General features: G+C 38.4%; 1 protein-coding gene across 1 annotated transcript in view; it reads left to right on the top strand.

The window, feature by feature from the left end:
• The window catches only part of LPCAT2 (lysophosphatidylcholine acyltransferase 2), a 67,950-nt gene that overhangs the window by 19,010 nt on the left and 31,524 nt on the right, over positions 1–17,416 (top strand). Inside the window, exons 6-11 of the mRNA XM_010990063.3 lie at positions 641–699; positions 1,966–2,000; positions 5,570–5,624; positions 12,496–12,578; positions 15,314–15,439; positions 17,024–17,177. Of these exons, the coding sequence (XP_010988365.1) occupies positions 641–699; positions 1,966–2,000; positions 5,570–5,624; positions 12,496–12,578; positions 15,314–15,439; positions 17,024–17,177 (512 nt within the window). The remainder of the gene's footprint in view (positions 1–640; positions 700–1,965; positions 2,001–5,569; positions 5,625–12,495; positions 12,579–15,313; positions 15,440–17,023; positions 17,178–17,416) is intronic.

Here is a 17,416-nt window from a genome sequence, read left to right as displayed (position 1 = left end):
AAAACCACTGGAAGATTTTTATTTTCATACGAGCATACCCTCACAGACACCTGGGGTCCTGTGTCATCAAGTTAGAAAATCTATTTCAATTATCGTTATAACGCCTTCAATGCTCCTAAGTTTCACTTCTTTTTAAAATATGAAATTGTGAATTTTATAGTAATTTGTAATTTTGTATGTCATTTCATGGTAATTCATAATACTTTAAAATGTTTTTGTATTGGCTGCTAGAATGCTCTGAACCAGTTAGGACTCGCTTCTAGCAAGTGTGATAGTTAATGGTTCAAGCATTTGGTTTCACCTAGATTTTCTTCTCTTTACTTTCTCTTTGTATTGATTTGTCATTCCTTTTTTTTTTTCTAACCATGTTGAATAATAGGTATATGGAAAATGAGAACAAATGGAGATATAAATAATATTTTAAGTGGCTTAAGCATAATATTTAACCTTCTGCTTATATAATTCTGAATTTAAAAAGTGTCTCATTTTGGTCAACACTAAGGATTTACCAACATTTATCAAATAGTTTATGTGTACTCTTAAAACATTTAGTGTATCATTTATTATTCCTTTTTTTATTTATTGTATAACTTATATTCATATAAAGGGCATGTTATAAAATTTCAATGTGTGATTCTAGGAGCCTTCATTCCAGGAGTTCCAGTGCAGCCAATTCTGCTCAGATACCCAAACAAGCTGGTGAGCATCATTTTTTCCTATGGGAAGAATCCCATAATAAACAGTCCAAACAGCACACATTCTCTAGGACCCTTTTTGTTTTACTAAATAAAATAGATGAATAGATAAATGGTGGAAGCAGATGGGAAGACTCATTCTCCTTGCGACATTTAGTTTTTTAAAAGTTTGCAAGATGGGCATATGTTGGTTGATACCAGCTTCACACATTGCTTTTGCTGTTACTAAGCTGCAGGAATATATTTCCCTAGCTTCTCTGTTGTCACTGTGATGGTACAACTGAGTCTCAGATTCAGGGTCTCTTAGAGTGGACGTGAGAAAACTCTCATAGATTTGTGATTTTCGTTCAGCCTAGAAGGAAACGCCTCCTGATGGAGTGGTCACAGTGGGGAAGGAGTGAAGGAGCAGGGTAAATTTGGAAGAGGCTTGGTGTTTAATTACTGGCTCAGTACTTAGTAGCTGTGTGATGCTTGGCAAGTAGCAGAAATAAGAAAATATCTGAAAAGGACCTGATATCCTGCAGACAGTCCATGGAGTCTCTTTCGCTCCAGCAAAGTACATTGTCATCTTCTGGATATTGATCGTGTCACCATTTTCCTAAAGAAAGTGTTTTTCTGATAGGGGGAGGGACGTGTTGTTTCTGAGGGATTTCTTTACTAGAGAGTTTACATTAAAAGGCAGGGTGTAATTAGTAACAATATATGTTGTGTAAGATTAAGAGTTCTTGATCAGTTCAACTTTCTATCAGTGGCTGATTTCTCAACCTTAGACACCTATAGTTAAAAAATTAAAATTTATCAAATTTGTACTCATTGTACTTCTGCCTATGGGTGTATTCAAATGTATTCAAGTTCTCACTATGCACTACTTCACTACTATAGTCTTTTCTCCCAAATAACCTTTTTTTTTTTTTTTTTTTTGAGAACTGGTGTAGTCTGGTTTTTGTAAGCCAATTAATTATCCAGATTTGTTCATGTTAGGAGAAAAATAGTTAGGCATGTACAATCATTTTTTAAAAATTCAGAGCAACTTAATTCTATAAAAAGATAGGTGGTTACCTATGGAAGACAAATCTTTTCCATGTAGACTTATAATCTAAGAATTTATAGATCAGTTCACTGTTGTTTAACAATAATAATATGCTTGTTTTACTTTTCAACATATTGCTTTTAATTTAGAAAGAAATACGAATACCAGTATCAAAATAAGATTTTTATTTTATATGATATTTTTTCTGAACTAACAGTTTGAATTCTATTGTTATTATAGGATACTGTGACTTGGACTTGGCAAGGATATACATTGTAAGTCGCTTATATTGTTAGTTTATATAAATTTTATTCGAATGAAGAAAAAGAAAAAATTTATTCCTTTTTTTTTTTAAGCCTTGTTTTTGCAGAAGTAAAGATTTCTAATCAGATCCTTAAATTTTGTAATGGATAACTCTCTGTAGAGCATAACTGTCATGCCCATTAACCCCCAGTGTCTCCCGTGTGCAGGATTCTAGTCGTCTGTCACGTACTAGTGGGTCTCAAGTGTTTATCTACCAATTCTTAAGGAACATTCCAGTGACCTCATTTGCATTCCACTTAGTGTAAATTTTAGTTTCTTTTCCATTGCAGATTTAGCATCATCTAGTGTCTCCATCATTATTTTACTATATTGGTTTAAGCAGTCTAGAACAATTTAGTCATAGTGCCTGAAATAGCTGTGATGTGTCTGATTTGAGTTGAGGAAATAGCTCACCATGCTTTCAGTTCTATTCTTGGATTTTGAAAGCCTAGGGATCAGCAGTTTCTATAAGTATTTAAGCGAGGAGAGGAATTTCAATATTAAGCAAGCTGAAGTGAAATAGACCTTTAAAAAGAACAGAACATGTAGAATCTGGCATTCTCTCAAGAAGTTCTCTGGTTTAGTTCCCCTGGATGAGACTGAGTCTGTTTAGCTGCCTCCTTTAGTCCATTACCTGAGCAGAGAGCGCTGACATCCCTCTGTGCTGACCTCGAGGAACCTGGCTGGCCTCGGGCTACAGAAGAGACAAAAAATAATAATAAACCTTCCCCAAAGTTTCAAAAAAATATATATAGCCTTTTTACATTTCGGATTTGAGAGCTTTCCCAGGGCTTAGGCAGTAATGCCTTCTGATACTGTTACACACAGAGCTCAAATAGCATTGTTGATGGATACATGACAACCACTTGGAAACATTGAAAAGAAATCATTGTTTGCCTTCAAGTACATTGTAGACAATGCAAACAACTTTTTTTTTTTTTTTTGGTGGGGGGAGGTCATTTTATTTATTTATTTATTTATTTATTTATTTATTTATTTATTTATTTATTAGTTTTTGGTTGTTTTTTTTTTTTTAATGGAGATACTGGGGATTGAACCCAAGACTGCATGCGTGCTAAGCATGAACTCCACCATTTGAGCTATTCCCTCCCCTACTTCTGAAAATTAGATTTTTCTTTTTACTACCACATACTTAGTTTCTCCATTTTTTTTTTTTTTTTTTTTTTTGGTGTGTGTAAATTGCTTTAAAATAATACATTTAAATCAGAATAGTTGGGCCTGGATTTTCTGATTGCATCTGTGGGTTTCATAATGAAAACCTTAAGTTCACATATGTAACATGTATAATAAACATTGACACATGTGAGACATTTACATTCCTGGTATGCTTCAGTCCTTGGTAGGCGAAGTTAAGTAAATAAAACCAAGAATAAAGGGCATAAATTGTAAAGGATATCTAGACATGACGTTACCTTCAGCTCTCCAGGAAATCAGTGTATTCTGTTGGCTAGAATACATGTTTCCTGCTGCTGCTCATTTCGAATTCCTGGTTTTCAGTGTTTGTACAAGGGAAAATGAGGAGAAACAAATAGTATGAGAGTATCTTAGAAAAAGAAGTGCCCAACAATTGAGTGGATAACATATTTTTATTTCCTGAGGTGTGTCATCTTTGGGACCTTTACAAGTTAAGTCCTTATAGAGATAGTGATTTGGGGTTCACTGTGACTCTTTTGGGGATTTGCAGCAGTCCAGCTGGATGTAAAGGTCAAATGGGAGCCTTTTCTGGAAGGGAGACCAAGGGTAAATTAGAGTGGTTTAGTTCATCTGGCCTTCTACCCTGAGACGTGTATGATAGAGGGGGAAAAATAGACTGAATTCAGCAGAGAAAGAGAGGGAAAAAAAAACATATTCAGAGTAAAAGATTTCTTATAAACAAAGAGAAAATCTAAAGATACAACCTTGTTTTGCCCTAGTGCCACTTCTCACTTACCTGTGGTGACCTCCCATTTCCACCTTTATCTTCTTTTTCATTTATTTTTTTATTGAAGTATAGTCAGTTTATAATGTTGTGTCAATTTCTGCTGTCTAGCAGAGTGCTTCAGTCATACATATACATACATATATTTATTTCCATATTCTTTTTCATTATAGGTTACTACAAGATATTGAATATAATTCCCTGAATATGAACTTGTTGATCTATTTTATATGTAGTAGTTAGTAATCTGCAAATCTCAAACTCTTAGGAGTTCCACTTTTATCTTGTGACCTACTTCACATTCTACTTGGCACTGCATCTGTTACTCAGTCAGCTTTCTCAGTTGTCCTTGTTTCCAAGTACTACTCTGAACTCAGAGTCTAAGAAAGGGATTTTACACAAAGCAGAGATCCTAGGGAAGAGAGGGCTCGGAATAAATGTCCAGAAGGGGACTCTACGGAAGAGCTGTTTTGTGTCAGTCTATTAAGTGGTGTTTGATTTGTCTGGAGTGTGAGGAAGTCATGTTTAAGGAGATCTTATGTGTGGTTTCATTTTTTTTTTATAGCATTCAGAATTTTGAGAACTGAATATCTATTCAAATCATTGAATGCCAACACTCAAGTTAAATAATTAAAGAACAGTTTACTTAATGACAGGCACTGTGGATTGACTTTGTGGCTTGGAGTTGTTAGTACAAGATTTTTTCCCTTTCAGACAGAAGGTTTGAGAACCAACACTTACAAGAACACTTTATAATTAATTATGGAATTGGTAAACCTGTTTTCCTAAATTCCTTCTTTTAAGTAAACTCCTTGTTCAAACTCCTAAATTCCTTAAGTTCCTTCAAGCAAGTTTTACAGATAAATCATATTTTAGTTTCTTAATAGCAAAAAAAAGTTTGGTTGGTCGTTTTCTTAAACATATATTCCAATCCCCTCTGCCTGATTTCTCGCTCATCAGATACATCTACATGAGGCTAAATAAAAATTCTGTAGAAATTTTAACCCTGGAACGCTGCAAGTAGGAACAGTTTCAAAACTTATCTTTCACAGGTGTGGTTATAACCACTTTGAAGGAAAGCCTTTGTCTAGCTTAAAAATGAAATTTGAAACTTTTCTGAAAATTTTCAGAAAATTAGCTATGGGAAACATGTTAGTAACTGAGATAATGATGATAAAGTTTCAGCTTTTAAGGAAAGACCCACTTTTTTTTTTGGTAATATTAGAAAAGAATTTAATAATGTGATGTTCTTCTCCGGAGTTTTTCTATGAACACATTAATGCACCTTAAAACGTGGCCTTGGGTAGTTCCTCTAGGGAGATGAATCTGAGTTGTCAAGGAGACTTCAAATTTGAGGTGTGGTCTGTTGAGCTGTGGCTGTGGCTCAAAATACATATTTGGTATTGCATTCAGCAATTCAGTTTTCGAGTGTCAAGAATAGGTCTCTAAGCCCAAGAAGCGTTAGAGCTGTAGTGTGGTATTTACAAATACAAAACACATACGAAGCGTGATGTGGGGGTGCTTGTGTGTAAAGCAAGGATTACTGAGTCATGTTAGGTGGTCCTTGCATTACCCGGTAAAGATGTCCTTCTCTCTTTCCAGCATTCAGCTTTGTGTACTCACTTTCTGCCAGCCCTTCACAAAGGTGGAAGTTGAGGTAAGTTGTTCAAAATGTAGCCTGAGAACCTGAGATCTGGCCTTTCCTTTCCTTGTGAGTTTTCAATCTAGAGAGACCATATGTGGAAAGATTGGAAGTTAAGTCCTCCAACTTGAAAGTAAGCCCTGGTCTTTGGCAAATTATGTATCTAAACCCACGCTGTTAGAGTTAGCCCTTAGAATTGCATTAAGAAATACAATTTCCTAACTTCTGGGGACTTGCAGCATGTCGCCACGCTGGCTGGCCAGGTGTGCATCACCTGTTCCTATGTTTTTGTTCCGCTGAGTGCTGATCTCTGCCTGGTTGCATGATACATCTTCACACCCTGACCAGAGGGGCTTCAGTAGCTGGTGGAGCCACATAACTTCTTGGAGAAGGATGTGCTATGAAAGCGGAGAGGTGCTGCTTGGGGTTGTGGGAGAGACACAGAGTCAGAAACCATCACTTTCAGAATCAATCTGCGCACCCTGTTTGAAAGCCTGAGGAAATCGTATGATAAGAGCCGTGAAGGTGGCTTGTATCATCATTCATAGGACAGTTTTTCAGTTTGAGTTACAGTGGCAGGTGGGGAGTGGAGGAGGAATTAGAGTGTTCTGAAAATTCTAACCAGATTCCTGAGACTCTGAAGGTTGATTCCAAGAACTGTGCTGAGTTTCTAGGGATGACGTGGAACGGACCCCTGAATTCAGAATGTTGTTGGTTTTAGCAATACCCTCAGATAGCCTCTGAAGAGAGGGGGTCAGAATATGAATTCTCCAGACTCTTGCCTGGATTTTCCAATTCCATCTATGGGTTTCATAATGAAAACCTCAAGTTCACATATGTAACTCAGAGTCCTGAGTGGGGGCCAGGGCTCCAAGTGACAGGACTCTCTAATTAACATCACAATAATCCTTCTTCACTTTGTTAGGTAACTTAGCTGTTCAGCCATTTAGACGTTGTCATCGATACCAAGTGACGCAGGAGGACAGGTTATATTTAAAGTAGTTTAACTTCAGTGAAATTTTTCAAGACTTGCAGCTTGTCCACCTGCCTTGAAAATACCTGTTTATTCACTACATGCGACACCTCCCCACTTTTCAAACCAGTCAGTATCTCTCAGTGTGACCAGAAAACTCTCAATCTTGGAATATACTTAGATACTTCTAAAGGGGAAAAAAAAAAAAGAATCTATATCCTAGTAAGTTTAGGAAGTACCAGGGTAAACAAAATAAATCAGATTTCTTTTCTCAGGACTTCTCAATACCTTTGAAATGTTTGACCACCAAACTCTTTTTTTTTCCTCTGGATACCTCCTACGCCCAGTGTTCCACAGAATACATTTGGGGAAACCCTGTTTGAAAGAAATATCTTATTATGTTTAAGTACTCTGACTGAGCACTGCTCTTCCTTCTTAAATAGCTGCTTAGCTAGTTAGCCCTGTTTTGTTTCTCTAAAAAATCCCCAGAAAACCCACACTTAAAACAGCCATACTATCTTCTCCACAAATTCAGAGTAAATATATATATTTATTATATGTTCCTTCCTCTAAATTTACCCCTCTTTAGCTAAGATCTAGCAATAGATGTGGAAATGCACATAGCACTGTGCATTTTTTTGTCTAGCACACGTGTCAGTGGTCAAACTGGGTTACAACAGAGGTATGCAAATTCTTCATATTTTTGCCCTGACCACTGTTACCACATTTCCTTTCCGTGTCATGGATTTCTTTCTTTTCAATTACAGTATTTGCATTCTCCGACCAGTTCTTAGACCGGTTTGGATAACATTTTCTGCCAAGGAAAGAATATATCCTTTGGTGGATAACTCCACACACAAAATGGCTTTCAACCAGTTTAAAACAGTTGAATAGGTATGGATTTGATGAATAAGAATTGCAGTGCAGGGCAGGAAGATGCGAATGTGTAGACTTCCAATTGGATGTTCTTATTTTAATTAGAATTTTATTTTAGATTTATGAGGGGACTCCTCTAACTACTTCATGATTTTTGAATAGTTTAATTCCCCACTGTTTGGATGTAACTGGGAAATGTCTCCCAGCAGCCTGCTGGACACTCAGGGCACTGGAGAGCTGGGCGCTGACTCTGAGGCCCGCTCTTCACCATGTCGAAGGAAGCCCAGCCCACCTTGAGCTGCCCCGCACGCAGCTTAGTTAGAAGTCTCAGTGCACTTAGTTGCTACAATTTCAGTTGGCTTGGTTGTTCAGAAACACCAATCCTCTCCTTCCTTTTTCTTCAACACTTATAGAAATCCTAGGTATTATTTTTAACATATTTTTAGACCTCCTTGAATATTAATTAAGGAAACCTAATTCAAGAGGTGTTATTCAAGCATAGGGTCTTAGCTTTATGGTTTTTAAGATGAGCTGTGACTGGATTGTTATGAAAATGTCCTTTCAGACACCCTTGCTCTTGTGAGTCATGGGACATCTCAGTATGTTGGAGGCTGTATCCGTCAGTTTCACAAGTGGCCTTTCATTAATGATGATTATCAGACTCTTTAATTACCAAAATCATTCATTATTCAAAGTCTAGAGAATATAATATTTAGGACTGTTTCCTTACCTCCGGTACCCACGCCCTCCCCGCTTCCCCAACACAGACTTAGTTTTGAAAAGGTTATTATTTCCTTGACTCTTGGATCTTAAAAATATAGTAAGTTCCAGACCTCACATCCCATATAATTGATCTTCTGGCCTCCTTGAATGGTGATGCCGTGTGTGTCTACAGAATGGTTCCACTAAAAGTTATTCTTTGAATCATAATGTGGCATAGTGGGGGTACTTAAAGCATCTTTTAATGGTCGCTTTTATCGGCCAGCTACTTCACAAGTATGACTTAACAAGCAGATGGATTAGGGGCATAGGGAATAAGATAGCTAGTAGGGAACATCCCCAGATACGGCATAAATTAAGACCCTGCCAGTTTATCTCCTGAGAGAGACCATAAGCAAAGTCAGACTATATAGCACTATGCAGACAGCAGCTAGTTTCTGAACGGAAACACAGCGTTCGCAGAGATTGTACCATCAGTTTCCTTCATGGGCTATATCTTAGTTTACATTCAAAGTGTATTGACTTTAAAGCAACTTGTTAAAGTAAAGATACATAAAAATGACTTATCTATAGACATAGGGACTTTTTTTGGCTTTAGGAAAATTCCTTTGCAAAGCTTATAGTGAGCTTCCTATGACTGCTAGCATTAGTGGAATTGCAACTTGAGAAGCATGGACCATGTGTGAAACAGGAAGATATGATGGCACCAGGTCAGAAGGGGGTGTAAGAGGGCTGCCAAGCAACTGTGAGGTTCTGTTCAAGGCACTTGATCCTCGCCCATCACCTTGACATTAAAAAAAATAGACTCAGTGTTAGGATCACATCTTTTGGCACATCTGCACAGATTAGAAAGATAAAGGAAGGTCTTTGGCAAAACAAACAAAAAAGTATTTTTATATTGGGGGACAGACAGCATGGTCACCTTGGGAAATAATTTTTCAAGCAGCTCTGAGGACCCGAGCATGAATTTGTAGTAGCCTCAGCCAATTAAGTTTGGTACTTTTGCTTAGTATCCCTCGGTTAGCATCACTCTAACAGGAGTGGGAAGGCAGGATCAGAAGAGGTGACCGAGTTTGTGGTTAGCACTATGGATGTGGCAGAAGTGACAGATTCTAGGTGACAGGCCACATGGGAGTGTCTGACACCTGATGTCCAGCGTAGACGGATGTTGCCAGGAGGAAGTGGGTAGAAAGGGATGAATAGGTCCTGAGAGTGACCGTCAGGTACTTACAGTCTCTGCAGGACCAGGTTGGGGAGAAGTAAACGAGGGGAAACTGAATGAAGAACTTGTCAGAGGAGGAGATTAGAACTGTGTGTTTTTTGTCATGGCCCAGGTGGAGTTGAGAAGGATATCTGTGGCCAAGTGAAGGGGCTGTGAAATCAAGATGTCAGAGGGGTCATCAATGGAGATACTGGGGACAATGAGAGAAGATAAATGTGGAAAGGAAATCTGTGGTCCCTGGGGTCACTGGGGTATTTAGATGTGTGTTGGGGTTCAGTAACAGATAATGGTAGTCCCCTCTCTCTGGCTGACATTCCTTTCCAAATGAAGGCTGTGTTCCTGCTGTGAGCGTTGAATGCCTTTGTACAAATTGGAAATGTGATACAGAGGGCAAGGTCTCATCCAAGGAGAGGTGACTTCTTATGAGAATTGCCATTCAATTGCTCCTCAGGAGGCGTGGGGCCTCAAAGACCAGTGACTGTCAAATTCAAACTTTTAATTATTTTGAACTCTCAGAATTTTTTTCTCAAGAATAAATGCCATGCCAATATGAGAATTATTAAAAATCATTTTATGGAAAATATTCCCTGCACTAAGAAGAACCAAGCCCATAGTTCATTGTATTATATTTGGTTAACAGTGTAACAACACTTTATATTTAGAGTTTTCAATATGTGCTTTTATGACCTACCAATCAAGTGTATCATAAATGATCTTTTAGCTTTTTTTTAAATGAAGGATTATATGGCAATTTAAAACTTTGATTGCACTATTTTGTTAGATGTTCTGTGAGCGTTGATTTTAACATACTGTTTTCTTCCTTGGGTTTCTTCCTTGGCGAATAGAAGAGATTTTACTAGAACAGGATGGAGGGAATTTTTAGAAATATTTGCACAGATTGCCCGTTGCTCTGGATATATAAGTGATGTGGAGACCTCTGGTGGCTTAGTTTATTTTTCCATTTTAAAGAGTGACTGGAGACTAAGTGAAAAGCTAGACTTAGAACTCCAGGGGGAAAGGACTTTAGAGATCATCTAGTCAAAATTTTTCATTTGACGAGAGAAGGAACTGAGGCCCATAAAGGCTAAATGACTTTTCTGGAGTCACACAGCAGAGCCATGGCAACAACCCAGGCCCAGGGCTTTCTGCAGCATTCCGCTGTCCTCTTGGAGAGGATGTTAATAAAATAAATGTGAGAAGTAAAATGACATCTAGCACATTAGCCTATGATTCATGTCCATTTTCTCCTAAAAAGGCCGCTTGGGTCCATACTGGCCTCTTCATCCTCCCTTGGATTCCTGGTCTTACCATCGCTTACAGGGTGATTGAAGGAGCCTCCAGGGGGTTCTCCCTGCCCTTACGTCTTTTTCCTCTTTCGTTCATCTATTCCTTGCTACCCAAGCTACTGCTCAAAAACTTGGACCTAGTCATTTCACTCCCTTGCTTAAACTTCATCTCTGAGTCACCATTGCCCGTAGGCTTCTCAAACATGATGAACGAGATTTGAAAACAGCTCCATGTGAGTCCAAAAGTGATGTTATTTATACAGATCTTTTCTTTCCTTTCACATCATGACCCTGCCTTTTTCTGTGGTCTTAGTTATATTGTTTAACCTCGTGGAACCACATTCTTTACCTGTCGAAGAGAAATGGTAGAATTTGCCTCAAGGAATGGTTGAAAGAGTTAATCATATAAAGCCTTTTATGTGAAGTGCCCAGCACACAGTAGGTGCCTGATGGATGGCCGCTCTTGTTGGTAGACTTAGCTTACTGTGTCATAAATTTCTACCCCACTGCAGGGAGAGTTCCTGGAGGGCAGGCCTTCATTGTCGTGTCCTCGGGGCCTAGTGCAATGCCTGGCATATGACAGGTGCTTAAGCAGTATCTGTTGAGTGGAAATGGGCCATGAAACCTTGAACAAGTCATTTAATCTTTGTGAACCCCAATTCCTTATGACTAGAACTAGGAGGATTAGGGAAATGAAATAACACATATGAAGCACCTAGCATGGTACCTGGTTCATAGTTACAATTCAATGACCAGTGCCTACTGGCAAGATCACGTTCATCCTCAAAGAGTCAAGATCAAGTATTAGCTCTTCTGTAAAGCCTCTTTGGCTGCTTTTCCCAGCCTCCTGGCCAAATTAATTATTTCTTATCCTTCACTCTCACATTCCAGGAAGGATGGTTACGTGGGGAAAACAAGGGTTTTAGAATCTGACAGCCTTGGGCTGAGTCCTGGTCACGTAACGTGTATAAAGTTAAGTAAGTTAATTAAGCTTTTAAGCCCTCCCACTAAGGGTAATGATAGTTAGCATGTGTTGTGTCGGTCTATTCTACTAAAATATGGATCTTCTTGAGAGCAGGAATTAGGGTCCTATTCATCTTGCCTGGTATGTAGGAGGTGCTCAAAAAATTTGCAATGGCATAAACATAGCACCAAAACCTTGTTAATGTTAGAAAACCATGAATAAAAACAAAGGCAGTAAAAATGAGGTATCACAGACTATCAAGTGAAGAAAAAAAAAGTGAAGTTTATGATAAGCCAAATACGGTGTTAAGCAAAAGGTAGAAAGCCCATATAAGGGCTGAAAAACAAGCAAGAGAAATGACTAAACATAAAGTTTGATCAAGTGATAAAAATATGACCAATATAGGAATGGATAGAGAAGATAAACTATAAAAAACAAAGTATTACAACTAATAACATTTTCACACAAAGAGTGGGTGGTAGAAAAGGCAGCTTTGAGAATAAGATCTCAGTAGCTACAGTTTTACAACTTCCAGAATTCCAGGCATCCGTCGGCTCATTTCATCCTTATGACAACCAGGGAAGGGAGTGATCATGGCCCTCTTCTTAGAGTCGAGAAGACAGTTCAGAGGAGTTAAAGGTCATGCCGTAACACACAGAAAGACCCAGGGCTTGGATTCTAATCTCTTGAGTCCACGCACAGTGCTCTTCGCATTATATCATGTAACCCATGTGCTAGAAAGGCAAGGGGCTACATACAACGACAGGTAGCTTATAAATGGATTTATTTAGCATTTAATGTCTTGGGCCTCACAGGTGTAATGGGAAGATGTGTTTGTCTTTCAGTTTATGCCCGTTCAAGTACCCAGTGATGAAGAAAAGAACGATCCTGTCCTTTTTGCTAGTAGAATCCGGAATTTAATGGCAGAGTAAGTATCTGTATGTGGTTATAATCGGTAAATTGTTTTTAAATTATTGGCAAGGGGCATTTAATATAGGTTGAAGGTTTGTTTTTTCTTTTTTTAATATTTTTTTAGAAATGGAGGTACTGGGGATGGAGCCCAGGACCTCAAGCATGCTAAGCACGTGCTCTACCACTGAGCTGTACCTATCCCCCCATGCAGGTTTGTTTTTTCTTTCCAAGGGCCTCGTTTCCCAACTCATTTTGGTAAATAAAATAATGTGCCCAGAAATGTGGTCAGTAAGGCAATCTATAAATATTCTCCCAGATGAACCCCCAAACTAATGGAGATGTGCCATTGCCGGAAAGGGAACGGGGGGGGGGGGGGTACGTTAACCAGAAGAAACCAGCCAGTGACTTCCCAAGGGTGGATTCTCCCAAGCTGGCCTGTCGATGTCCAACAAAGCTAATGCTGTCTGAGTGGTTCCTGCCGTGGCCCATTTTCTATCTCCTCAGCCTCCATATGGCTGCCAAGACCCGGTGTTTCAAAGGCATTAGTGATTACAGCACCAAAGAGGAGAAAGTTTGTAAGGGAATGCAGTAGGTGCATAGAAAAGGGGAAAGTCACCCCCTTAAGGGATGGCTATAAACTTAGCATTTAGAAACTGCATAACATAAGGCAGGTATTTTCCTGCATGGAAGGGAGTTTTAACTGGCCACTGTTCCTATCAGATGTATCACCTCTCCTCCTATAATGAAAGGATGGGTTATCCCCACCACCCAAGCAGCCTCAGAGCCCTCCAGGTGTGCATCTGCTCCCTAGGCACCGCCTCCCTCAATCATTTCCTGCAGTAGGTACGGATCTAATAAGCCAACAGTATTTATTCTCTTAGTAAAAATTCTATGAGAACTCTGAATTTAGCTTCATATCTGAATTTGGCATTATAAGCAAATATTCATATGTTTGATATGCATACTATATATTGATATTTCCCAGGAGAATAACTTTATTTTCAAGAAAGAATACATGTTTCAGTATTTAGCCAAAAGAGCTCTGTTGCTATGTGTCCCTACATGTACTTGATTTATCTAGTTTCCAGACCAGCTACAAAGTTTGCTTTGATGTCTTCCTCTTTTTTCCCTTATGTTTTCAGGCCAGCTTGTGTCCAACAGTTAGGAACGAAGATGAGTATTAGGAACTGAGAGAAATTATGTCAGACACTCTGACTTCCTCAAGTGTGTCTAAAAACAGGATGGATTAGTTTAGACAGCTTTTCCCTGGGCTTGGAGGCCTGGAAGTAGAAGGGCTTTGGATAAAGAGTAAGAAAGACCTCAATTGGCTGTCCAGTCTTGGACAAGTCTCCTCCAAGACTGCTTTCCACATGTGTAAAGGGGGAATTCTAATCCTTGCCTGGCCTTTCTCATGGTTTTGGTTATTATGAGAGTCAAGTAGGAAAGGACATGACAACAGCATCTGAAAATGGTGAAGAGCAAAGTCGGTCTAAGGCAGTGGTGTTTACCACCAGTAAGCATTCACCAAGTGCTGTGCTAGGCTATTCGCTTGTGCTATCTAGTAGCAGAATCTTCATAGCAGCTCCAAGGCAGGTGCGGAAACTGGGGCTCTGAGGGCTAAGTGGTTTGCCCAAGATGATGGCAGATAGTGGGGGTCGGGGCTGGGACTCAAGTCCACATTCCCTGTTACCAACACCCGAACTCTTAACCATTATGTTCTGCTGTTTATCATTATAATTCCTGAAGTGTTTTTAATTTTTATTTTCCTTATATTTGGTATGTTCTTATACCAAAAAAGCCATTAATCAAAAACAGCCTAGTTGCAGGTAGGAAAAAAATGCTTTGTTCATATTGCATTCATTAAAAATTTAATGTTCTTAGCGATGATTCAACAAAAATCAAGTAACAGTTGATGACATAATTTTATGATTTTTCACTGAATATTTGTGAATAAAAGTTTAACGAAGAGGGATCTACAGGTTGATAAAATTATTTTATCAACCACATAGGTTTTCTTCTTGTCACTCACTGTTTTTTTTTCAAGTTCTTATTAATACATTTTTTCCAAGTCTAGTTCACTATTATTAGGTCTCTGAGCAGGAGGGAGGTAGTAGGGGTTATGCTCTCCTCTGAGGATGGAGGATGTTTAGGTTTGGAAGAAATAAGAGCTTATTATCAGTTCTCATCAGTATTTTTTGAAGACTGCAGTGTAGCAAGAAGGCAATCTTCAGTCTCAAAAGATGAAAAAATGCAGATGCCTAGCGATTTGGATAGACTGTTCACTTATAATATGTCCAGTTGCCATTGATCCTTTTAACTGGCACTTTCACAGGCATTCTTAGTTGGTCCTTACAATAACCCTGTGGAGTAAGTATTCCTGTGTGCAGATGGGACGAGTGAGGCTTAAGTTAAGTGCCAGCAGGTCCACCGCTGGTAAAAGACTCCACTAGGACTTGAACCTGTCTTCTCCTTACTCTCCACGGACTGAAGTCAACTGTTCTTATCGTTATAGTTAAAACACAAAATAAAAATGACCATTGGCAGAAGCACACAGACATGAGGAGATTAACTCGGGCCACAGTAATTTGGGAAGTAGAGAAATATGTCACTTTGGCAAAAGAGCCAAAGCTACTGGTTCAAAAAGTAGTAAATACTTTTCCATTTACTGTCCCTTGTTGACCAATTCCAGCCTAATGAAAAATCATTACCTTTTTTAAAAAGTTGAATTTGTGGGCTTTTTAATACTTTTAGAGCATTGGAAATCCCAGTGACAGATCACACCTATGAAGACTGCAGGTTGATGATTTCAGCAGGACAGCTAACATTGCCTATGGAAGCTGGCTTGGTGGAATTTACCAAAATCAGCCGGAAATTGAGGTAAGCGCATTTTAAAACCACTATACTTTCATAAAGATGTCCAAAAGAGATCTGAAATGCTGTGTGTTTATTTTCTCTGGTTTCATGAATGCTCAACTCTAGAACCTACATGGGGTTTGTTAAGGAAGACAGGGATGTGAATTTGTCTCCCATTTAGTTCATCTAGTTTTGTTTTTTCAAGAACAGTTAACTCAAAAATAAGTGTGTTGATCACAGGAAGAGACCAAGAGATAGTAAATATGAGTCACAGCAGATCTGCTTCCTGACTTAGAAATGACTCAGAGTAGTCAGTCAGTCCTGCTACCTTCTTACAAGAAGGATGGCGTAATTAGATGGTCCTGGCATGAGGTGGTCAGAACTTCTCATGTGAAATCTGAATTGACTTGTAAAGTAGCAATTCTGAACATCACTGAATTTTAAATCCTTCCCCAGATAACCTTTTCCTTCTGAGTATATAATTTATTTTTTAAGGCAGAAACACTCCTTTGTGATTCTAGGATCTAGTTTAAACTGTTTAGAACATTCCTTTTGAGCTATCTGGTATGAAGGTGTAACTCCCACATCCCTCTCTTATTACAAGTCATTCTGTTTGCAGCTCCATCAGGGAGCTGCAGAATTTATTCATTCAATAGACCTTGGCGTCCTCTGTAGGAGGGAGCTGCAGAACCAGTTACTGTACTGAAGTTCAATATTACAAAATAATTTTGGTAACTGATACAGCAAATATTATTTATATCTTCTAGACAATAGTGTTTTTTAAAAAGTATATATATTTTTAATACGTTTTAAATTTTGTATATTTTTTACAGTAATTGTTTTTGGGGTGGGAAGGTAATTAGATTTTTTTTAAATTTTTTTTTTAATGGAGGTACCGGGGATTGAACCGAGGACCTCGTGCATGCTAACCACACACTCTATTACTGAGCTATACCTTCCTCCAAGATGACAGTGTTTTGATGTTGTATTTTTACACTATTCCTATAGATTTGAAAAATTTAGTCTCTGAAGCTGGATATAGAAGTATTTGTTAAGTCACCTATTTAATTCTACAAGACAAAGACAGGCAGGCTGTGATGTACACTACAGTATATTTTCCAGTGTTTTAAAAGTGTTTTGTAACTAATATTAGAGGAAGTGCACATAGTCTAATGCATTTCCCATCACCACATTTTGTGAAATGTGAGTTCGTTGTCAGCCAGAAAGCTCCTTGAAAGCAAGAATCATGTTTTTTTTAACAACTTAGTATATACTGTTGACTTACTAAGTAATACTGGGATTAAAATGCGATTTCACACTTTCTTCTCATGTGTCGTTTATTATTTTACCTCATCGCTCTTCTTCCCAGTTACTTTTCTTTCCCTCACATATTTGGGACCATTACAGTTAATGCTAATACCCTTTAAAAAATTAGAAGCCTATATACATGTTCAATATGTGCTTTAAAATATCCATTTTATTCTCCTTTTCAAATGTGACACTGAAAGTATTTTTCCCTCAGACAAATGAATAAAACTGTGCTCATAAAATGTCCATGGGGACTCTAAGGGGCTAGTAACATGTCTTTATGATTCTTTGTCTGCACAGACTGGATTGGGACGGCATTCGTAAGCATTTGGATGAATATGCCACTATTGCAAGTTCCTCAAAAGGAGGAAGAATCGGGATTGAAGAATTTGCGGAGTATTTAAAGTTGCCTGTTTCAGATGTCTTGAGACAACTTTTTGCACTCTTTGACAGGGTAAGTTGAAGCTTAATTTTAAACATGCAAACATTTTTATTTTGCAAGTCCCCACAGAGTACAAATCAGTATGGCAGGTGTTAGAAAAACTTGTGAGGTCCCTGTGAGAAGAAGCAAGCTGAGCCTCTGGTTTAATTGCATGACTTTTGTGCTTTCTTTTCCCCTTAGTGGTAGTAGTAGTAACTAATATAATAATTGTGTGTCTGTATATGGCAACAGATCGGAAATAAATATTGTGA

Source organism: Camelus dromedarius, chromosome 9 (genome assembly GCF_036321535.1).
Source record: "Camelus dromedarius isolate mCamDro1 chromosome 9, mCamDro1.pat, whole genome shotgun sequence".
Classification (NCBI taxonomy): domain Eukaryota; kingdom Metazoa; phylum Chordata; class Mammalia; order Artiodactyla; family Camelidae; genus Camelus; species Camelus dromedarius.
This window is presented reverse-complemented; position numbering and strand designations above follow the sequence as displayed.